This window comes from Procambarus clarkii, chromosome 1 (assembly GCF_040958095.1).
Source record: "Procambarus clarkii isolate CNS0578487 chromosome 1, FALCON_Pclarkii_2.0, whole genome shotgun sequence".
Taxonomy (NCBI): Eukaryota; Metazoa; Arthropoda; class Malacostraca; order Decapoda; family Cambaridae; genus Procambarus; species Procambarus clarkii.
Genome location: NC_091150.1, coordinates 59,517,838 through 59,542,360, shown reverse-complemented (window position 1 = coordinate 59,542,360; position 24,523 = coordinate 59,517,838). Strand labels below are relative to the sequence as shown.

Below are 24,523 nucleotides of genomic sequence, written 5' to 3'. Positions count from 1 at the left end.
CCACGTGTTGTTGTGGCACCCACGTGTTGTTGTGGCGGCCACGTGTTGTTGTGGCGCCCACGTGTTGTTGTGGCGGCCACGTGTTGTTGTGACGCCCCTGTGTTGTTGTGGCGGCCACGTGTTGTTGTGACGCCCCCGTGTTGTTGTGGCGGCCACGTGTTGTTGTGACGCCCCAGTGTTGTTGTGGCGGCCACGTGTTTTTGTGACGCCCCCGTATTGTTGTGGGGGCCACGTGTTGTTGTGGCGGCCACGTTTTGTTTTGGCGCCCCCGTGTTGTTGTGGCGGCCACGTGTTGTTGTGGCGGCCACGTGTTGTTGTGGTGCCCCCGTGTTGTTGTGGCGCCCACGTGTTGTTGTGGCGGCCACGTGTTGTTGTGGCGCCCACGTGTTGTTGTGGCGGCCACGTGTTGTTGTGGCGGCCACGTGTTGTTGTGACGCCCCCATGTTGTTGTGGCGGCCACGTGTTGTTGTGGCGCGCACGTGTTGTTGTGGCGGCCACGTGTTGTTGTGGCGGCCACGTGTTGTTGTGGAGCCCCCGTGTTGTTGTGGCGGCCACGTGTTGTTGTAACGCCCCCGTGTTGTTGTGGCGGCCACGTGTTGTTGTGGCGCCCACGTGTTGTTGTGGCGGCCACGTGTTGTTGTGGTGCCCACGTGTTGTTGTGGCGGCCACGTGTTGTTGTGGCGCCCACGTGTTGTTGTGGCGGCCACGTGTTGTTGTGGTGCCCACGTGTTGTTGTGGCGGCCACGTGTTGTTGTGGCGCCCACGTGTTGTTGTGACGCCCCCGTGTTGTTGTGGCGGCCATGTGTTGTTGTGGCGCCCACGTGTTGTTGTGGCGGCCACGTGTTGTTGTGACGCCCCCGTGTTGTTGTGACGCCCCCGTGTTGTTGTGGCGGCCACGTGTTGTTGTGACGCCCCCGTGTTGTTGTGGCGGCCACGTGTTGTTGTGGCACCCCCGTGTTGTTGTGGCGGCCACGTGTTGTTGTGGCACCCACGTGTTGTTGTGGCGGCCACGTGTTGTTGTGACGCCCCCGTGTTGTTGTGGCGGCCACGTGTTGTTGTGGCACCCACGTGTTGTTGTGGCGGCCACGTGTTGTTGTAGTGCCCACGTGTTGTTGTGGCGCCCACGTGTTGTTGTGGCGGCCACGTGTTGTTGTGGCGCCCACGTGTTGTTGTGGCGGCCACGTGTTGTTGTGACGCCCCCGTGTTGTTGTGGTGCCCCCGTGTTGTTGTAACGCCCCCGTGTTGTTGTGGCGGCCACGTGTTGTTGTGACGCCCCCGTGTTGTTGTGGTGCCCCCGTGTTGTTGTGGGGCCCACGTGTTGTTGTAACGCCCCCGTGTTGTTGTGGCGGCCACGTGTTGTTGTGGTGCCCACGTGTTGTTGTGGTGCCCACGTGTTGTTGTTGCGGCCACGTGTTGTTGTGGCGCCCACGTGTTGTTGTGGCGGCCACGTGTTGTTGTGGTGCCCCCGTGTTGTTGTGGCGGCCACGTGTTGTTGTAACGCCCCCGTGTTGTTGTGGTGCCCACGTGTTGTTGTGGTGCCCACGTGTTGTTGTGGCGGCCACGTGTTGTTGTGGCGGCCACGTGTTGTTGTGGTGCCCACGTGTTGTTGTGGTGCCCACGTGTTGTTGTGGCGGCCATGTGTTGTTGTGGTGCCCACGTGTTGTTGTGGCGGCCACGTGTTGTTGTGGCGCCCCCGTGTTGTTGTGGTGCCCCCGTGTTGTTGTGGCGCCCACGTGTTGTTGTAACGCCCCCGTGTTGTTGTGGCGGCCACGTGTTGTTGTGGTGCCCACGTGTTGTTGTGGTGCCCACGTGTTGTTGTGGTGCCCACGTGTTGTTGAGGCGCCCACGTGTTGTTGTGGCGGCCACGTGTTGTTGTGGTGCCCCCGTGTTGTTGTTGCGCCCACGTGTTGTTGTAACGCCCCCGTGTTGTTGTGGCGGCCACGTGTTGTTGTGGTGCCCCCGTGTTGTTGTGGCGCCCACGTATTGTTGTAACGCCCCCGTGTTGTTGTGGCGGCCACGTGTTGTTGTGGTGCCCACGTGTTGTTGTGGCGGCCACGTGTTGTTGTGGTGCCCCCGTGTTGTTGTGGCGGCCACGTGTTGTTGTGGCGGCCACGTTTTGTTGTGGTGCCCCCGTGTTGTTGTGGCGCCCACGTGTTGTTGTGGCGGCCACGTGTTGTTGTGGCGCCCACGTGTTGTTGTGGCGGCCACGTGTTGTTGTGGCGGCCACGTGTTGTTGTGACGCCCCCATGTTGTTGTGGCGGCCACGTGTTGTTGTGGCGGCCACGTGTTGTTGTGGAGCCCCCGTGTTGTTGTGGCGGCCACGTGTTGTTGTAACGCCCCCGTGTTGTTGTGGCGGCCACGTGTTGTTGTGGCGCCCACGTGTTGTTGTGGCGGCCACGTGTTGTTGTGGTGCCCACGTGTTGTTGTGGCGGCCACGTGTTGTTGTAGTGCCCACGTGTTGTTGTGGCGCCCACGTGTTGTTGTGGCGGCCACGTGTTGTTGTGGCGCCCACGTGTTGTTGTGGCGGCCACGTGTTGTTGTGACGCCCCCGTGTTGTTGTGGTGCCCCCGTGTTGTTGTAACGCCCCCGTGTTGTTGTGGCGGCCACGTGTTGTTGTGACGCCCCCGTGTTGTTGTGGTGCCCCCGTGTTGTTGTGGGGCCCACGTGTTGTTGTAACGCCCCCGTGTTGTTGTGGCGGCCACGTGTTGTTGTGGTGCCCACGTGTTGTTGTGGTGCCCACGTGTTGTTGTTGCGGCCACGTGTTGTTGTGGCGCCCACGTGTTGTTGTGGCGGCCACGTGTTGTTGTGGTGCCCCCGTGTTGTTGTGGCGGCCACGTGTTGTTGTAACGCCCCCGTGTTGTTGTGGTGCCCACGTGTTGTTGTGGTGCCCACGTGTTGTTGTGGCGGCCACGTGTTGTTGTGGCGGCCACGTGTTGTTGTGGTGCCCACGTGTTGTTGTGGTGCCCACGTGTTGTTGTGGCGGCCACGTGTTGTTGTGGTGCCCACGTGTTGTTGTGGCGGCCACGTGTTGTTGTGGCGCCCCCGTGTTGTTGTGGTGCCCCCGTGTTGTTGTGGCGCCCACGTGTTGTTGTAACGCCCCCGTGTTGTTGTGGCGGCCACGTGTTGTTGTGGTGCCCACGTGTTGTTGTGGTGCCCACGTGTTGTTGTGGTGCCCACGTGTTGTTGAGGCGCCCACGTGTTGTTGTGGCGGCCACGTGTTGTTGTGGTGCCCCCGTGTTGTTGTTGCGCCCACGTGTTGTTGTAACGCCCCCGTGTTGTTGTGGCGGCCACGTGTTGTTGTGGTGCCCCCGTGTTGTTGTGGCGCCCACGTGTTGTTGTAACGCCCCCGTGTTGTTGTGGCGGCCACGTGTTGTTGTGGTGCCCACGTGTTGTTGTGGTGCCCACGTGTTGTTGTGGTGCCCACGTGTTGTTGTGGCGCCCACGTGTTGTTGTGGCGGCCACGTGGTGTTGTGGTGCCCCCGTGTTGTTGTGGCGCCCACGTGTTGTTGTAACGCCTCCGTGTTGTTGTGGCGGCCACGTGTTGTTGTGGTGCCCACGTGTTGTTGTGGCGGCCACGGGTTGTTGTGGCGCCCACGTGTTGTTGTGGCGGCCACGTGTTGTTGTGGCGCCCACGTGTTGTTGTGGCGGCCACGTGTTGTTGTGGCGCCCACGTGTTGTTGTGGCGCCCACGTGTAGTTGTGGCGCCCCCGTGTTATTGTGACGCCCACGTGTTGTTGTGGCGCCCACGTGTTGTTGTGGCGGCCACGTGTTGTTGTGGCGCCCACGTGTTGTTGTGGCGCCCACGTGTAGTTGTGGCGCCCCCGTGTTATTGTGACGCCCACGTGTTGTTGTGGCGCCCACGTGTTGTTGTGGCACCCACGTGTTGTTGTGGTGCCCACGTGTTGTTGTGGCGCCCACGTGTTGTTGTGGCACCCACGTGTTGTTGTGGTGCCCACGTGTTGTTGTGACGCCCACGTGTTTTTGTGGTGCCCCCGTGTTGTTGTGGCGGCCACGTGTTGTTGTAGTGCCCACGTGTTGTTGTGACGCCCACGTGTTGTTGTGGAGGCCACGTGTTGTTGTGGTGCCCCCGTGTTGTTGTGGCGGCCACGTGTTGTTGCGACGCCCCCGTGTTGTTGTGACGCCCACGTGTTGTTGTGGCGGCAACGTGTTGCTGTGGCACCCACGTGTTGTTGTGGTGCCCCCGTGTTGTTGTGGCGGCCACGTGTTGTTGTGACGCCCCCGTGTTGTTGTGGCGCCCACGTGTTGTTGTGGCGCCCACGTGTTGTTGTGGCACCCACGTGTTGTTGTGGTGCCCACGTGTTGTTGTGGCGGCCACGTGTTGTTGTGGCGGCCACGTGTTGTTGTGACGCCCACGTGTTGTTGTGGCGGCTACGTGTTGTTGTGGCGGCCACGTGTTGTTGTGGTGCCCACGTGTTGTTGTGGTGCCCCCGTGTTGTTGTGGCGGCCACGTGTTGTTGTGGCGCCCACGTGTTGGTGTGATGCCCACGTGTTGTTGTGACGCCTACGTGTTGTTGTGGCGGCCACGTGTTGTTGTGGTGCCCCCGTGTTGTTGTGGCGGCCACGTGTTGTGGCGCCCACGTGTTGTTGTGACGCCCACGTGTTGTTGTGACGCCCACAGACTGTGGCGAGGCTGTGAGCACTGTGGCGAGGCTGTGAGTATTGTGGCGAGGCTGTGAGTACTGTGGCGAGGCTGTGAGTGCTGTGGCGAGGTTGTGAGCACTGTGGCGAGGCTGTGAGTGCTGTGGCGAGGCTGTGAGTACTGTGGCGAGCCTGTGAGTGCTGTGGCGAGGTTGTGAGCACTGTGGCGAGGCTGTGAGTGATGTGGCGAGGCTGTGAGTACTGTGGCGAGGCAGTGAGTACTGTGGCGAGGCTGTGAGTGCTGTGGCGAGGCTGTGAGTACTGTGGCGAGGCTGTGAGTACTGTGGCGAGGCTGTGAGCACTGTGGTGAAGCTGTGAGAAGTGTGGCGAGGCTGTAAGCACTGTGGCGAGGCTGTGAGTACTGTGGCGAGGCTGTGAGCACTGTGGTGAGGCTGTGAGAACTGTGGCGAGGCTGTAAGCACTGTGGAGATGCTGTGAGCACTGTGGCGAGGTTGTGAGAACTGTGGCGAGGCTGTGAGCACTGCGGCGAGGCTGTGAGCACTATGGCGAGGTTGTGAGCACTTTGGCGAGGCTGTGAGCACTGTGGCGACGCTGTGAGCACTGTGGCGAGGCTGTGAGCACTGCGGCGAGGTTGTGAGCACTGTGGCGACGCTGTGAGCACTGTGGGGAGGCTGTGAACACTGTGGCGAGGCTGTGAGCACTGTGGCGAGGCTGTGAGCACTGTGGCGAGGCTGTGGACACTGTGGAGAGGCTGTGACCACTGTGGCGAGACTGTGAGCACTGTGGCGAGGCTGTGAACACTGTGGAGAGGCTGTGAGCACTGTGGTGAGGCTGTGAGCACTGTGGCGAGGCTGTGGACACTGTGGAGAGGCTGTGACCACTGTGGCGAGACTGTGAGCACTGTGGCGAGGCTGTGAACACTGTGGAGAGGCTGTGAGCAATGTGGCGAGGTTGGGAACACTGCGGCGAGGCTGTGACCACTGTGGCGAGGCTGTGAGCACTGTGGAGAGGCTGTGAGCACTGTGGAGAGGCTGTGAGCACTGTGGTGAGGCTGTGAGCACTGTGGTGAGGCTGTGAGCACTGTGGAGAGGCTGTGAGCACTGTGGTAAGGCTGTGAGCACTGTGGCGAGGTTGGGAGCACTGCGGCGAGGCTGTGAGCACTGTGGTGGGGCTGTGAGCACTGTGGTGAGGCTGTGAGCACTGTGGAGAGGCTGTGAGCACTGTGGTAAGGCTGTGAGCACTGTGGAGAGGCTGTGAGCACTGTGGTAAGGCTGTGAGCACTGTGGCGAGGTTGGGAGCACTGCGGCGAGGCTGTGAGCACTATGGTGAGGCTGTGAACACTGTGGTAAGGCTGTGAGCACTGTGGCGGCGCTGTGAGCACTGTGGTGAGGCTGTGAGCACTGTGGCGACGCTGTGAGCACTGTGGAGAGGCTGTGAGCACTGTGGCGAGGCTGTGAGCACTGTGGCGAGGCTGTGAGCACTGTGGAGAGGCTGTGAGCACTATGGTGAGGCTGCGAGCACTGTGGCCATTCTGTGAGCACTGTGGCGAGGCTGTGAGCACTGTGGCCAGGCTGTGAGCACTGTGGCGAGGCTGTGAGCACTGTGGAGAGGCTGTGAGCACTGTGGCCAGGCTGTGAGCACTGTGACGACGCTGTGAGCACTATGGTGAGGCTGTGAGCACTGTGGCGAGGCTGTGAACACTGTGGAGAGGCTGTGAGCACTGTAGCGAGGCTGTGAACACTGTGGAGAGGCTGTGAGCACTGTGGCGAGACTGTGAGCACTGTGGCGAGGTTGTGAGCACTGCGACGAGGCTGTGAGCACTATGGTGAGGCTGTGAGCACTGTGGAGAGGCTGTGAGCACTGTGGTGAGGCTGTGAGCACTGTAGCGACGCTGTGAGCACTGTGGCGAGGCTGTGAGCACTGTGGCCAGGCTGTGAGCACTGTGGCCAGGCTGTGAGCACTGTGGAGAGGCTGTGAGCACTGTGGCGAAGCTGTGAGCACTGTGGCGAGGCTGTGAGCACTGTGGCGAGGCTGTGAGCACTGTGGCGAGGCTGTGAGCACTTTGGAGAGGCTGTGAGCACTGTGGCGAGGCTGTGAGCTCTGTGGAGAGTCTGTGAGCACTGTGGCGAGCTTGTGAGCACTGTGGAGAGGCTGTGAGCACTTTGGCGACGCTGTGAGCACTGTGGCGAGGTTGTGAGCACTGTGGCGACGCTGTGAGCACTGTGGCGACGCTGTGAGCATTGTAGCGAGGTTGTGAGCACTGTGGAGAGGCTGTGAGCACTGTGGCGAGGCTGTGAGCACTGTGGCGAAGCTGTGAGCACTGTGGCGACGCTTTGAGCACTGTGGCGAGGTTGTGAGCACTGTGGAGAGGCTGTGAGCACTGTGGCGACGCTGTGAGCACTGTGGAGAGGCTGTGAGCACTGTGGCGACGCTGTGAGCACTGTGGCGAAGCTGTGAGCACTGTGGCGACGCTGTGAGCTCTGTGAAGAGGTTGTGAGCACTGTTGCGACGCTGTGAGCACTGTGGCGAGGCTGTGAGCACTGTGGCGACGCAGTGAGCTCTGTGGCGAGGCTGTGAGCACTGTGGAGACGCTGTGAGCACTGTGGCGAGGCTGTGAGTACTGTGGCGACGCTGTGAGCACTGTGGCGAAGCTGTGAGCACTGTGGCGAGGCTGTGAGCACTGTAGCGACGCTGTGAGCTCTGTGGAGAGGCTGAGAGCACTGTGGCGACGCTGTGAGCACTGTGGCGAGGCTGTGAGCACTGTCGCGAGGCTGTCTGCACTGTGGCGAGGCTGTCTGTTCTGGGGCGAGGCTGTGAGCACTGTGGCGACGCTGTGAGCACTGTACTAGACCTGTAGTACCTCTAGACCTGTTGTACCTCTAGACCTGTTGTACCTCTAGACCTGTTGTACCTCTAGACCTGTTGTACCTCTAGACCTGTTGTACCTCTAGACCTGTTGTACCTCTAGACCTGTTGTACCTCGAGACCTGTTGTACCTCTAGACCTGTTGTACCTCAAGACCTATGGTACGTCTAGACCTGTAGTACCTTTAGACGTGTGGTACCTCTAGACCTGTAGTACCTCTAGACGTGTGGTACCTCTAGACCTGTGGTACCTCTAGACCTGTGGTACCTCTAGACCTGTAGTACCTTTAGACGTGTGGTACCTCTAGACCTGTAGTACCTTTAGACCTGTAGTACCTTTAGACGTGTGGTACCTCTAGACCTGTAGTACCTTTAGACGTGTGGTACCTCTAGACCTGAGGTACCTCTAGACCTGTGGTACCTCTAGACCTGTAGTACCTTTAGACGTGTGGTACCTTTAGACGTGTGGTACCTCTAGACCTGTAGTACCTTTAGACGTGTGGTACCTCTAGACCTGTGGTACCTCTAGACCTGTAGTACTTTTAGACGTGTGGTACCTCTAGACCTGTGGTACCTCTAGACCTGTAGTACCTTTTGACGTGTGGTACCTCTAGACCTGAGGCACCTCTAGACCAGTGGTACCTCTAGACCTGTAGTACCTTTAGACGTGTGGTACCTCTAGACTTGTAGTACCTTTAGACGTGTGGTACCTCTAGACCTGTAGTACCTTTAGACGTGTGGTACCTCTAGACCTGTGGTACCTGTAGACCTGTAGTACCTTTAGACGTGTGGTACCTCTAGACCTGTAGTACCTTTAGACGTGTGGTACCTCTAGACCTGTAGTACCTTTAGACGTGTGGTACCTCTAGACCTGTAGTACCTTTAGACGTGTGGTACCTCTAGACCTGTAGTACCTTTAGACGTGTGGTACCTCTAGACCTGTGGTACCTCTAGACCTGTAGTACCTTTAGACGTGTGGTACCTCTAGACCTGTGGTACCTCTAGACCTGTAGTACCTTTAGACGTGTGGTACCTCTAGACCTGTAGTACCTTTAGACGTGTGGTACCTCTAGACCTGTAGTACCTTTAGACCTGTGGTACCTCTAGACCTGTAGTACCTTTAGACCTGTAGTACCTTTAGACGTGTGGTACCTCTAGACCTGTAGTACCTTTAGACCTGTAGTACCTTTAGACGTGTGGTACCTCTAGACCTGTAGTACCTTTAGACGTGTGATACCTCTAGACCTGTGGTACCTCTAGACCTGTAGTACCTTTAGACCTGTAGTACCTTTAGACGTGTGGTACCTCTAGACCTGTAGTACCTTTAGACGTGTGATACCTCTAGACCTGTGGTACCTCTAGACCTGTGGTACCTCTAGACCTGTAGTACCTTTAGACCTGTAGTACCTTTAGACGTGTGGTACCTCTAGACCTGTTGTACCTCTAGACCTGTTGTACCTCTAGACCTGTTGTACCTCTAGACCTGTTGTACCTCTAGACCTGTTGTACCTCTAGACCTGTTGTACCTCGAGACCTGTTGTACCTCTAGACCTGTTGTACCTCAAGACCTATGGTACGTCTAGACCTGTAGTACCTTTAGACGTGTGGTACCTCTAGACCTGTAGTACCTCTAGACGTGTGGTACCTCTAGACCTATGGTACCTCTAGACCTGTGGTACCTCTAGACCTGTAGTACCTTTAGACGTGTGGTACCTCTAGACCTGTAGTACCTTTAGACGTGTGGTACCTCTAGACCTGTTGTACCTCTAGACCTGTAGTACCTTTAGACGTGTGGTACCTCTAGACCTGTTGTACCTCTAGACCTGTGGTACCTCTAGACCTGTAGTACCTTTAGCCGTGTGGTACCTTTAGACGTGTGGTACCTCTAGACCTGTAGTACCTTTAGACGTGTGGTACCTCTAGACCTGTGGTACCTCTAGACCTGTAGTACTTTTAGACGTGTGGTACCTCTAGACCTGTGGTACCTCTAGACCTGTAGTACCTTTAGACGTGTGGTACCTCTAGACCTGTAGTACCTTTAGGCGTGTGGTACCTCTAGACCTGTGGTACCTCTAGACCTGTAGTACCTTTAGACGTGTGGTACCTCTAGACCTGTGGTACCTCTAGACCTGTAGTACCTTTAGACGTGTGGTACCTCTAGACCTGTAGTACCTTTAGACGTGTGGTACCTCTAGACCTGTAGTACCTTTAGACCTGTGGTACCTCTAGACCTGTAGTACCTTTAGACCTGTAGTACCTTTAGACGTGTGGTACCTCTAGACCTGTAGTACCTTTAGACGTGTGATACCTCTAGACCTGTGGTACCTCTAGACCTGTAGTACCTTTAGACCTGTAGTACCTTTAGACGTGTGGTACCTCTAGACCTGTTGTACCTCTAGACCTGTTGTACCTCTAGACCTGTTGTACCTCGAGACCTGTTGTACCTCTAGACCTGTTGTACCTCAAGACCTATGGTACGTCTAGACCTGTAGTACCTTTAGACGTGTGGTACCTCTAGACCTGTAGTACCTCTAGACGTGTGGTACCTCTAGACCTGTGGGACCTCTAGACCTGTAGTACCTCTAGACGTGTGGTACCTCTAGACCTGTGGGACCTCTAGACCTGTGGTACCTCTAGACCTGTAGTACCTTTAGACGTGTGGTACCTCTAGACCTGTAGTACCATTAGACCTGTAGTACCTTTAGACGTGTGGTACCTCTAGACCTGTAGTACCTTTAGACGTGTGGTACCTCTAGACCTGTGGTACCTCTAGACCTGTGGTACCTCTAGACCTGTTGTACCTCTAGACCTGTTGTACCTCTAGACCTGTTGTACCTCTAGACCTGTTGTACCTCTAGACCTGTTGTACCTCTAGACCTGTTGTACCTCTAGACCTGTTGTACCTCGAGACCTGTTGTACCTCTAGACCTGTTGTACCTCAAGACCTATGGTACGTCTAGACCTGTAGTACCTTTAGACGTGTGGTACCTCTAGACCTGTAGTACCTCTAGACGTGTGGTACCTCTAGACCTGTGGTACCTCTAGACCTGTGGTACCTCTAGATCTGTAGTACCTTTAGACGTGTGGTACCTCTAGACCTGTAGTACCTTTAGACCTGTAGTACCTTTAGACGTGTGGTACCTCTAGACCTGTAGTACCTTTAGACGTGTGGTACCTTTAGACGTGTGGTACCTCTAGACCTGTAGTACCTTTAGACGTGTGGTACCTCTAGACCTGTGGTACCTCTAGACCTGTAGTACCTTTAGACGTGTGGTACCTCTAGACCTGTGGTACCTCTAGACCTGTAGTACTTTTAGACGTGTGGTACCTCTAGACCTGTGGTACCTCTAGACCTGTAGTACCTTTAGACGTGTGGTACCTCTAGACCTGTGGTACCTCTAGACCTGTAGTACCTTTAGACGTGTGGTACCTCTAGACCTGTAGTACCTTTAGACGTGTGGTACCTCTAGACCTGTGGTACCTCTAGACCTGTAGTACCTTTAGACGTGTGGTACCTCTAGACCTGTAGTACCTTTAGACGTGTGGTACCTCTAGACCTGTAGTACCTTTAGACCTGTGGTACCTCTAGACCTGTAGTACCTTTAGACCTGTAGTACCTTTAGACGTGTGGTACCTCTAGACCTGTAGTACCTTTAGACGTGTGATACCTCTAGACCTGTGGTACCTCTAGACCTGTAGTACCTTTAGACCTGTAGTACCTTTAGACGTGTGGTACCTCTAGACCTGTTGTACCTCTAGACCTGTTGTACCTCTAGACCTGTTGTACCTCTAGACCTGTTGTACCTCTAGACCTGTGGTACCTCTAGACCTGTAGTACCTTTAGACGTGTGGTACCTCTAGACCTGTGGTACCTCTAGACCTGTAGTTCCTTTAGACGTGTGGTACCTCTAGACCTGTAGTACCTTTAGACGTGTGGTACCTCTAGACCTGTGGTACCTCTAGACCTGTAGTACCTTTAGACGTGTGGTACCTCTAGACCTGTAGTACCTTTAGACGTGTGGTACCTCTAGACCTGTAGTACCTTTAGACCTGTGGTACCTCTAGACCTGTAGTACCTTTAGACCTGTAGTACCTTTAGACGTGTGGTACCTCTAGACCTGTAGTACCTTTAGACGTGTGATACCTCTAGACCTGTGGTACCTCTAGACCTGTAGTACCTTTAGACCTGTAGTACCTTTAGACGTGTGGTACCTCTAGACCTGTTGTACCTCTAGACCTGTTGTACCTCTAGACCTGTTGTACCTCTAGACTTGTTGTACCTTTAGACCTGTTGTACCTCTAGACCTGTTGTACCTCGAGACCTGTTGTACCTCTAGACCTGTTGTACCTCAAGACCTATGGTACGTCTAGACCTGTAGTACCTTTAGACGTGTGGTACCTCTAGACCTGTAGTACCTCTAGACGTGTGGTACCTCTTGACCTGTGGTACCTCTAGACCTGTGGTACCTCTAGACCTGTAGTACCTTTAGACGTGTGGTACCTCTAGACCTGTAGTACCATTAGACCTGTAGTACCTTTAGACGTGTGGTACCTCTAGACCTGTAGTACCTTTAGACGTGTGGTACCTCTAGACCTGTGGTACCTCTAGACCTGTGGTACCTCTAGACCTGTTGTACCTCTAGACCTGTTGTACCTCTAGACCTGTTGTACCTCTAGACCTGTTGTACCTCTAGACCTGTTGTACCTCGAGACCTGTTGTACCTCTAGACCTGTTGTACCTCATGACCTATGGTACGTCTAGACCTGTAGTACCTTTAGACGTGTGGTACCTCTAGACCTGTAGTACCTCTAGACGTGTGGTACCTCTAGACCTGTGGTACCTCTAGGCCTGTGGTACCTCTAGATCTGTAGTACCTTTAGACGTGTGGTACCTCTAGACCTGTAGTACCTTTAGACCTGTAGTACCTTTAGACGTGTGGTACCTCTAGACCTGTAGTACCTTTAGACGTGTGGTACCTCTAGACCTGTGGTACCTCTAGACCTGTAGTACCTTTAGACGTGTGGTACCTCTAGACCTGTGGTACCTCTAGACCTGTAGTACTTTTAGACGTGTGGTACCTCTAGACCTGTGGTACCTCTAGACCTGTAGTACCTTTAGACGTGTGGTACCTCTAGACCTGTGGTACCTCTAGACCTGTAGTACCTTTAGACGTGTGGTACCTCTAGACCTTTAGTACCTTTAGACGTGTGGTTCCTCTAGACCTGTGGTACCTCTAGACCTGTAGTACCTTTAGACGTGTGGTACCTCTAGACCTGTAGTACCTTTAGACGTGTGGTACCTCTAGACCTGTAGTACCTTTAGACCTGTGGTACCTCTAGACCTGTAGTACCTTTAGACCTGTAGTACCTTTAGACGTGTGGTACCTCTAGACCTGTAGTACCTTTAGACGTGTGATACCTCTAGACCTGTGGTACCTCTAGACCTGTAGTACCTTTAGACCTGTAGTACCTTTAGACGTGTGGTACCTCTAGACCTGTTGTACCTCTAGACCTGTTGTACCTCTAGACCTGTTGTACCTCTAGACCTGTTGTACCTCTAGACCTGTTGTACCTCTAGACCTGTTGTACCTCTAGACCTGTTGTACCTCGAGACCTGTTGTACCTCTAGACCTGTTGTACCTCAAGACCTATGGTACGTCTAGACCTGTAGTACCTTTAGACGTGTGGTACCTCTAGACCTGTAGTACCTCTAGACGTGTGGTACCTCTAGACCTGTGGTACCTCTAGACCTGTGGTACCTCTAGACCTGTAGTACCTTTAGACGTGTGGTACCTCTAGACCTGTAGTACCATTAGACCTGTAGTACCTTTAGACGTGTGGTACCTCTAGACCTGTAGTACCTTTAGACGTGTGGTACCTCTAGACCTGTGGTACCTCTAGACCTGTGGTACCTCTAGACCTGTAGTACCTTTAGACGTGTGGTACCTTTAGACGTGTGGTACCTCTAGACCTGTAGTACCTTTAGACGTGTGGTACCTCTAGACCTGTGGTACCTCTAGACCTGTAGTACTTTTAGACGTGTGGTACCTCTAGACCTGTGGTACCTGTAGACCTGTAGTACCTTTAGACGTGTGGTACCTCTAGACCTGTGGTACCTCTAGACCTGTAGTACCTTTAGACGTGTGGTACCTCTAGACCTGTAGTACCTTTAGACGTGTGGTACCTCTAGACCTGTGGTACCTGTAGACCTGTAGTACTTTTAGACGTGTGGTACCTCTAGACCTGTATTACCTTTAGACGTGTGGTACCTCTAGACCTGTAGTACCTTTAGACGTGTGGTACCTCTAGACCTGTAGTACCTTTAGACGTGTGGTACCTCTAGACCTGTAGTACCTTTAGACGTGTGGTACCTCTAGACCTGTGGTACCTCTAGACCTGTAGTACCTTTAGACGTGTGGTACCTCTAGACTTGTAGTACCTTTAGACGTGTGGTACCTCTAGACCTGTAGTACCTTTAGACCTGTGGTACCTCTAGACCTGTAGTACCTTTAGACCTGTAGTACCTTTAGACGTGTGGTACCTCTAGACCTGTAGTACCTTTAGACGTGTGATACCTCTTGACCTGTGGTACCTCTAGACCTGTAGTACCTTTAGACCTGTAGTACCTTTAGACGTGTGGTACCTCTAGACCTGTAGTACCTTTAGACGTGTGATACCTCTAGACCTGTGGTACCTCTAGACCTGTAGTACCTTTAGACCTGTAGTACCTTTAGACGTGTGGTACTTCTAGACCTGTGGTACCTCTAGACCTGTAGTACCTTTAGACGTGTGGTACCTCTAGACCTTTAGTACCTTTAGACGTGTGGTACCTCTAGACCTGTGGTACCTCTAGACCTGTAGTACCTTTAGACGTGTGGTACCTCTAGACCTGTAGTACCTTTAGACGTGTGGTACCTCTAGACCTGTAGTACCTTTAGACCTGTGGTACCTCTAGACCTGTAGTACCTTTAGACCTGTAGTACCTTTAGACGTGTGGTACCTCTAGACCTGTAGTACCTTTAGACGTGTGATACCTCTAGACCTGTGGTACCTCTAGACCTGTAGTACCTTTAGACCTGTAGTACCTTTAGACGTGTGGTACCTCTAGACCTGTTGTACCTCTAGACCTGTTGTACCTCTAGACCTGCTGTACCTCTAGACCTGTTGTACCTCTAGACCTGTTGTACCTCTAGACCTGTTGTACCTCTAGACCTGTTGTACCTCGAGACCTGTTGTACCTCTAGACCTGTTGTACCTCAAGACCTATGGTACGTCTAGACCTGTAGTACCTTTAGACGTGTGGTACCTCTAGACCTGTAGTACCTCTAGACGTGTGGTACCTCTAGACCTGTGGTACCTCTAGACCTGTGGTACCTCTAGACCTGTAGTACCTTTAGACGTGTGGTACCTCTAGACCTGTAGTACCATTAGACCTGTAGTACCTTTAGACGTGTGGTACCTCTAGACCTGTAGTACCTTTAGACGTGTGGTACCTCTAGACCTGTGGTACCTCTAGACCTGTGGTACCTCTAGACCTGTAGTACCTTTAGACGTGTGGTACCTTTAGACGTGTGGTACCTCTAGACCTGTAGTACCTTTAGACGTGTGGTACCTCTAGACCTGTGGTACCTCTAGACCTGTAGTACTTTTAGACGTGTGGTACCTCTAGACCTGTGGTACCTGTAGACCTGTAGTACCTTTAGACGTGTGGTACCTCTAGACCTGTGGTACCTCTAGACCTGTAGTACCTTTAGACGTGTGGTACCTCTAGACCTGTAGTACCTTTAGACGTGTGGTACCTCTAGACCTGTGGTACCTGTAGACCTGTAGTACCTTTAGACGTGTGGTACCTCTAGACCTGTATTACCTTTAGACGTGTGGTACCTCTAGACCTGTAGTACCTTTAGACGTGTGGTACCTCTAGACCTGTAGTACCTTTAGACGTGTGGTACCTCTAGACCTTTAGTACCTTTAGACGTGTGGTACCTCTAGACCTGTGGTACCTCTAGACCTGTAGTACCTTTAGACGTGTGGTACCTCTAGACTTGTAGTACCTTTAGACGTGTGGTACCTCTAGACCTGTAGTACCTTTAGACCTGTGGTACCTCTAGACCTGTAGTACCTTTAGACCTGTAGTACCTTTAGACCTGTAGTACCTTTAGACGTGTGGTACCTCTAGACCTGTAGTACCTTTAGACGTGTGATACCTCTAGACCTGTGGTACCTCTAGACCTGTAGTACCTTTAGACCTGTAGTACCTTTATACGTGTGGTACCTCTAGACCTGTAGTACCTTTAGACGTGTGATACCTCTAGACCTGTGGTACCTCTAGACCTGTAGTACCTTTAGACCTGTAGTACCTTTAGACGTGTGGTACTTCTAGACCTGTGGTACCTCTAGACCTGTAGTACCTTTAGACGTGTGGTACCTCTAGACCTGTGGTACCTCTAGAGCGTCTCTCACTGAACCAATATTGTTGGGAAACTCAGGCTGACGACGCTTCTGTTCTTGGTGTCTTATTTTACACGCTTCTCACTTGCCAACTTTAAGCAGGTTACACTTCAGGACCGAGATTCACGAAGCTACATGTATTTCTTCGTAAGTGGATTTGCTACGAAGGTTCCTAAGTGTGCCCTAAGAAGATGCTTAGGTGCAATTCACGTAGGTCCACTTAGGAAGATATTTGGGTTCTGGATCTGGTTCACCTGCGTGCCGATAGAGGTCACTACTGTGTTTCGTTTGGCCAATCAGAGAGCAGGCAACATTCTTCATAGATTTTAGCGCTGGCTTATCGGTGCTCTACTACCTTCTATTTACGTCGAATTTTCTTATAAAATTAGTATATTTCGAAGTAAAACTGCTTTTTCAACTTCTACAGGCAGCACCGACATTGTAGTAAACAAATATGTTACATTTGTTGTTTACCTACGTAATTCTAAGATATACTGTGTAGCTGTCCTTGTTGCTCGGAAGATGCGCTGACAATTATTGTGTATATTTACTGAATTTACCCAAGGGCCACTAACTATCTAGTGGCCTCGACGAGGACAGAAAGCCGGCGGCTTGTTAAAGGGCCCGCCAATTGTCTTAATGATATTTTTTAGCTGGAATTTGGCATTTACGGCTTCAGCGGGTAGGCGGTTCCATGGGTTTATAACCCTCTTGGTGGAAAAAAAACATCTGTTTTCAGTCCTACTTGAGAGAACATACTCTCCAACACTATATCTGTGATTGCCCTGTTATCAGTGACTTCATACCAAATGGTATGAGGTACTTTGAGCTCTGTAATTACTTCATACACTCAGGAATATTGGAAGATATTCTTGTGCTGCACCCAGATTTTGCCAGTGGAGGCTAACAATTCGAAGTAAATCGAAGTAAAGTGAAGTAAAGAAATAGGAAGTCGAAGTAAAGCAAATAGTAAAATCGAATAAAATCGATAAATAGATCAGCCTTAAGTATTTTATTCTCTCCTGATTACATGTATGACTGGCCATCCTGTGAGGTGAGGATGTTGGATGAGCTTGTAGCTGGGTTTTTATCTACACTGTGTGGTCCTTCATACAGAATAGGGAAGCAGCACATTGCTGTGTATACCTAAACATGTTAAAAAATACATTGTTTGAGAGGAGTCTTGTAGAAACTGGTAACAGTAATTATAATATAATGTTTCCTTGATTCAGTGCTTACCTCTTGTGAAAATTGTGAAAAGTTGTTTAGTCAGAGTTGATTTGTTTTTTGTATTGAGGCTGGTATTTTCTATCTTGATTCCATGTATGTCTAACCATCCTGTGAGATGGGAGTATTAGATAAACTTATAGCTAGTTTTTTATCTATACTGTGTAATATTGACACAAATCCAGCTGACAAGATTTGTTTTACCATACAGGTGCATTATTTGTTAAAAAAAAAATATGTTTATTCTTACACCCGATGGTGCTACATAGCCTTCCCAGCTTGGTGCCTTCTTTTCATACTTACTGATTAATAAATAAATAATAATAAATCAATTTTATTCAGGAAAAGTACATACAGTTGATTTACAAACATAATGTTGGATTTATAGACAGAGCTAGTACACACAATACCTAAAGCCACTAATACTCATAGCATTTTGGGCAAGGTGTGGGGGGGAAAACACTTAGACTAAAACTTAATAGTAATCGGGATTAGGTATAAATTGTGTTGAAAGAAGGACTAAAAAATAAAAAAAGGGGGGGGGGTAACATAGCACAAATCAGCAATTGTACACGTTGGTGAACAAACAGTATTATTTAAAACATAGCAAGACATGAGTTGACATTTAGGAGGTAAGTTAGGTTACATGGAGTTAATTAGATAGTACTTGGTTTTACTCTTAAACTGGTTGAGACAAGTACAGCCTTTGACATGATTCGGGAGGTCATTCCACATTCTGGGTCCTTGATTTGTAGAGCACTTCTAGTTTGGTTACACACAGCTAAATTGTGTAACAGGAAGAGGTCATGGACCCAAATTTATTCCATGCTAAATGTAGAGGAATCAGCTGAGTATTCCTCAAATAAAATAAGCTGCCTCAGCTTATAAGGTAAATAAAATAAGCATTTCTCAAATAAGTAGCTGCCTTACTGCTACATAGCCTTCCCGGCATGGTGCCTTCTTTTGATAATTACTTGTTCCACACCCAAGATGTGTAACAGGAAGAGGTCTTGGACCTCTACTTCCCTCTCTCTTTTTTAATAGTCCATATACCATAATTATAGCTTTAAGTATTCAATGAATAAAGTTTTTGACATTTTTACCCTTCTCCTTACCTAACATCATTTGTGCAGCATATTTTTATTTTATGTCTCACCCGGATTTAATTTCAAAATAAAACCAAACTAAATAAATTAGAAATGGGTATGTATAGCTAAGGTACACCCTTACTACTAGGTGAACAGGGGCATTTGGTGATAGTAAATGATCCCATCAGGCAGGGCTCATCAACTTCTCTCATATTTCATGTTCACCAGTGTTTATTTACTTAATAACTACTGGTATAATATATTGCTATTATAAAACTAATTCTAATATCATAAAAGGCATATTTACTTCAAGTTTCGAGCAGAGAATGCATATATAACTAACACAATGGACTCCTCTTCACGAGATTCACCAGCTATAATCTTTTGTTTGTGTTCCAAAATCTTAAGATCGATCTTCCGTGTTGTGTAGTAGAGAAAACCTTAGTTATATCCAGTTTATGTAAAGCTACGAGTGGTTGACAGCACACGTAGCTGACGGACCAAACTTACGAAGGTTTTTCGCCTTAGTGTACCTACCTGAATACCGACGTTGCCGCCACGAAGGCGCTAAGAAGAAAAACATTCGTAAGTACCTTAGTGAATCTGGCCCCAGGCGTCCTGAGTGATCCTGCACCCGTAAGAAGAATTACTAATTGTGATAAGTGTATATATAGGATTAGTATAGAACTTCTTGGAATGTGGAATTCTTATGGATAAGTTATATGGAATTAACAGGCACATCTGATTGCCTTTCAAGAAACTTCAGATAATTTGCAGCAATTGTATTTCACTTAATATAATTGCTGCCCCATTTACTTGCGTGTCTGCGTTTTCCTGCAGTATGTTGATGGGCTTCTTTAGATATGGGCTTACCTTACCTTGAGGTTACCTTGAGGTGCTTCCGGGTCTTAGCGTCCCCGCGGCCCGGTCGTCGACCAGGCCTCCTGGTTGCCGGACTGATCAACCAGGCTGTTGGACGCGGCTGCTCGCAGCCTGACGTATGAGTCACAGCCTGGTTGATCAGGTATCCTTTGGAGGTGCTTATCCAGTTCTCTCTTGAACACTGTGGGGGGTCGGCCAGTTATGCCCCTTATGTGTAGTGAAAGCGCGGGCTCCATACAACAGCTGCATATTACAACTTTGGTCTCACAAGGGTCGTGAACAAATATTATTTCACCATCCAAGTATTTAAAAGCAGTTCTGAAATTTGAAAGTGAACCATAGGCTCCTCGCCCGATGTTCTTTGTGGTCCTCAGGTGATAGTTTTCTATTTAAAAACCTCCCTTAAATTTCTATCAGAATTTATAGAGAATGTTCACATTTGTAGGCTGTGTGTGGTCTATTTTCCCTACTCCACATTATATAACACAACATTTATTCACAGTAAATTCCTTTTGCCGAGTGGTGCTATAGTTTTCTTGAAGGGCGTGACAATCGTCTAGGTTTCCTATTTTCTCCAGTATATTAGCATTATCAGCAAGCATGTTCATATAATTATGTATTCCTTCTGGTTAGTTGTTAATGTAGACAATGAACACTCCTGGCGCAAGAACTGAACCCTGTGGTACTCCACTCGTGACATTTCTCCAGTGCAATACATTGCCTCTGATTACTGCCCCCATCCATGTTAGAAGCCTCTCTGTCACTCCTCCAGTATGTTCCAGTTTCCAGAACAACCTCTTATGTGGAACTCTGTCGAAATCCTATGTTAGGCCTAGATAAATGCGGTCAATGCAACCATCTGTTTCCTGTAAAATATATTTGGCGCTATCATAGAAACTACGTCAATTAGTTTCACATGATCTCCCAGATCGAAAACTATACTGCCTGTTATTATATCATTTTTCTCCGTGTGTTTCAGCCATTTGGTTGTATTCTTTACAGTATTTTGACCACTAGTCAATGATACAGGTCTATAATTAAGGGGGTTTCCCTGCTGCCACTTTTGTAGGTTGGAACTCTGTTAGCTTATTGCTACATATCTGCCAAGGATGTACGTTTTCCTTAAAGTACACAGAGATGACTGAAAAATCAACTGAAGTGGTTTTTCAGGAATCTTAAAAATCAATTGAATATAGCACGTTTATATAATACTTATATAATATATATTTCGTTAATCCCCCACAAAATTTATTCCATTGACTTCAGTGTACGTATAAACCACCTATATAATATCATGACAAGCTATACATTACCACATAATGAATTAAGAGCACACGAAATAAGTATGAGAATTATTTTATTCCTAACAAGTAAAATCTTGCAAATCTATTGTTTTTATAATAGCTCAGATATATGTATGAAATATATATATATATATATATATATTTTTTTTTTTTTTTTTTTTAACCTAGAAGGGGTACCACCTCTGGTGCAAATGTAGGGACCCATAGCCTCAGAGAAGAAAATAAAGAGTACTCAGAGAAGACCTTTTGGATCCTCACTGAACACTTTGATATTTTCTTCTCCTACCACCCCTATTCTTTTGTTAAGTGTGTATATTTATCTAACTTTATTTGAAAATGTCATTACACAAAAAAAGTTACAATATTGATTACATACAGGGTACAAGGCTGCTTGTCATAAGTTGAATAGCTCCTCCAGCTCCTCAGATGGCGGGCACGAACCATGGATGCAGTGAGCATTTCCTCTCTGGATTGCCACACTAAGGCGCTGAAAAAGAAAACTGGCAGCTCTGGGGTCTCTAGTTGTTTCGATTAGCTTAGACCCCAACTCCTTTAAAAAGCTAGCAGCACTTTTACCCCAGGCACCAAGCGTCTCTGAGGCAATGGGGACAAAATTGTAGTGGTGCTCAAGGTCTCTGTATTTACGTGACTTGGCCGCTTCCCGGTGATTGGCAGCTCCTCCTGCTTGTGTAGCACTGAAGTCAACATAGGTATTGGCTAAAGTTGAAACGCAAGTGTAGTCCCACACCAACTGTCTACCATTCTTCCAGGGGTTCACCGTAATTCCGTCTGGGCGACCGACAGGCTCATCAGAGTTGCGGGACATTAGGTAACGGGGCTCTCTCTCTGCTGGACAACCGGCTGTGGTAAGGCTTCTCTTAATAATGTCATTAACCTCGCCGTGTCTTGCATGCCATCCTCCGGTCCTTTGGCAAAGAAGGCCATGCCGTCCATATCTGTCGGCCTCTGCCTCGCCGCAAATACACCTGTATTCGGTGTGGATTGGGGCAGCTAGGCGAAGAGCCACGGCAATTCGGAGGGCCTGCGGTGTGAGACGGGTGCCGGTTGCTGACATTGGGGTTGCTAATAGGAAATCACCTGCATGGGGAGCTGCTACAGCTCTAAGTCGGGCAGTGTCATGTGGTGTCGTCGCAGCTTCTAGCAAAGTTGCAGCTTCTTGGTCGGCAATGGGGCGATCCCAGCTGGATTGCTTATGGGCTTCAGAAGGCGGTGGTTGGGGTGCTGGTCCTGCGAGAGAGACCCATTTGGTTGTGCAGTCTGTGAAGCTGGGATCATGCACCCCTGCCTGTTGAACTAGGTGCTCAGGTAGGATTTCCTTCACCAGGTTGTCAGACCCCACTGAAGAGGACAGGAATGCTGGTACAGCAATTTGTGTTGCTGTGCGCACGCCAAGGCCCCCGAGTCTGACAGGAAGGGAGGCCTGTTTCCACTGTGAGTCGCTGAGGGAAAGATTGAGGGCTTTTTCTAGTGTTGATTTCAGCAAGCTGTCATACTCTTCTAATTTAATATTGTTGAAAGATGGCGAACATCTTAGAAAGTAGGTCAGCCTGGGAAGGGACAAGCATCTGGTGATGAGGTAAAGTGCATCATGAGCATCGATGTCTTCAATCCTCTCGTTCATCCTCTTCAGGTCAGTGATCTTCTTACCAAGGACCCCGTCGATGGCATTCCTTCCAAGAGGAGCACCTAGGAGTGTGCTGTCCTCAGGGTTGGTTGTATGAATGTCAGGCAAAACAACCTTTATTTGCTCTATTATGTGCTGGTTGGTGGAGGTTATTTCGCACTTGGAAGGGTTCAGGGTGAGGCCTAGGCTTGCTCCTTGCTCCTGGATTATTCTTATGTCGTCCAAGAGTGAGGCTGGGGAGCCGGCTAGAGTACCATCATCCAAAAACCAAATGTTGAGCTCACTGGACAGGTTATCGGTGACTTCCTTGATAACTAGGCAGAACAGAAAAGGAGCAAGGGGGTCACCTTGTTGGACACCTTCTTGTGATTCAATTTCATGTTCCCCAAAAAGCAGGGTTAGATTCTTGCTGTAGCATGAGTTTACAAACGGGTAGAGGGAAGGAAAAAGGCGATGAACTGCACTGAGTACTGCATCCCTTCTAACCAGATTGAAAGCATTTTTGAAGTCCAGCTTTATCAGGGCTTTTTCATTCGTAATGTTGGCAATGTAGGCTCTAGCTGCATGAGCCGCTGCCTCACACCCTTGGGGAATGCCAAACCCAAGCTGTTTTGGCTTCAGCATGTCGGCTGCTGCCTGACTAACTGCTCTAGCAGCAGCCTTAGCGACGAGACGCCGGAGTGAATTGCCGACAGCTATATATATATATATATATATATATATATATATATATATATATATATATATATATATATATATATATATATATATATATATATATATATTTATATATATATATGTATAAAATATTAAAAAAATATAAATATTATCAATGAAAACTAGATTGGATGAGGTTTCTATCTAGAAGGGCTAGGAGGACATTAATATTAAGCGTTTCAAAGTAGATTCCTAATATACCGGTAATAGGATAATTTAATAGTGCAGTTAGATTGTTCAGCTGTAACAAATGCTTTGGGCAAACTAGTACTGTAACATTCAAGAAATAATATCAAACAAATACCAGAAAATAATATATGTGAAGAGTCCAACAGGATGTATATTTAACTGAATTTACCTGAGGGCCACTAACACTAGTGGCCCCAACGAGTACAGAAAGCTGGCGGCTTGTCGAAGGTGTCTCCCATTAGCTTTGATGATCTTTTCTAGTTTGACTTTAAAATTTAGCTGAATTTCGCCATTTACGACTTCGGCCGGTTGGGTGTTCCAAGGGTACCAATGTTTCCTGTGGGTAAAAAAATCATCTTTTCCTCTCAGTCCTACATTGTGGCTTGTTGAGCTTGAAACCGGTGTTACTTGTTTGTGTTACTACTGACCCTATGAAGAAATTGTCCGAATTAACATCCTCCAAACTGTTCAGTATTTTAAGTTCAGTGAGATCCACACTGTCGTGCCTGGTATGCTGTGTTGTTACCCCGGTAGCCCTCAACCGTTCCTGTTAGGTGAGTTGAGTTAGCTCTGGAGTTATTTTTGTTGCCCGGTGTTGCACTTACTCCAGATCAGTCATGTCCTTCTGAAGATGTTGTCTCCATGCTTGGATACAGTAGTCCAAGTTCGGGCACTTACTCCAGATCAGTCATGTCCTTCTGAAGATGTTGTCTCCATGCTTGGATACAGTAGTCCAAGTTCGGGCGCACCAGAGCTTTATTCAGTTGAATTACTACCTTCTTTTTCTTAAAGTCAAAGGTACGTTTAATTATTCCAAGGGTTTTGTTAACTTTTTTGACTGCTGCTCCTACCTGTTTTGTAGGTATGAGACAAACGTAGCCATGCATTGTATATAAAAAAAATAACTACATAATGCTTGGAATGTGAGGGTCCTGCAAATAATAATGATATAAATAAAAACATTGTATATATTATATATACTGACCAGGGTATATAACCTTTATCAAGCATATTCGGGTAAGTTTCGCATATTCTTTTTTTTCTCTCTATTAATAAAATAAAATATGTACAATAAAGGAAATCCGAACATCATACAAACAAACATAAATCAATACAGTGCAAACAAACACATACAGTAGCTGAATGAACAACATAAAGAAGAAATGGAAAGTATTCACAACACATAACGAGTACAATTAAGAGCTAAAACAAGTAATGGAAATATCTCCGAACCATCCAACATTGTACACACACACAAAGTGCCTCAAATACACAAGGGGGGAGGGAATATAAATGAACAGGTACTTGTAACATAATACACATCAAAACATAAACATTGCCCAACACAAACAATAGTGAAGGTCAGATGTCTCAGCTGTCCAACACAGGGGCAACAAATATAACACAATAAACAAAGAGAAAATATCAAAATTTTATACATTCTCATCAATATATATACAAAATTATACAACATTCATACAAATGCATGCAGATGTTTAGTTGGTGCCTCAATCTAATGAACAATACAAACACCAA

At 49.1% G+C, this 24,523-nt stretch overlaps 1 protein-coding gene across 1 annotated transcript; it reads right to left on the bottom strand.

The window, feature by feature from the left end:
- Positions 1–5,160: 5,160 nt before the first annotated feature.
- Positions 5,161–23,874, bottom strand: LOC138363578 (mucin-3A-like). The gene is made up of 4 exons (XM_069322937.1): positions 23,666–23,874; positions 23,157–23,324; positions 6,302–7,451; positions 5,161–5,940 (listed from the first exon to the last, which is right to left on the bottom strand). The coding sequence occupies exons 1-4, from the start codon at positions 23,872–23,874 to the stop codon at positions 5,161–5,163; spliced, it is 2,307 nt and encodes a 768-aa protein (XP_069179038.1).
- Between the last annotated feature and the right edge of the window lie 649 nt (positions 23,875–24,523).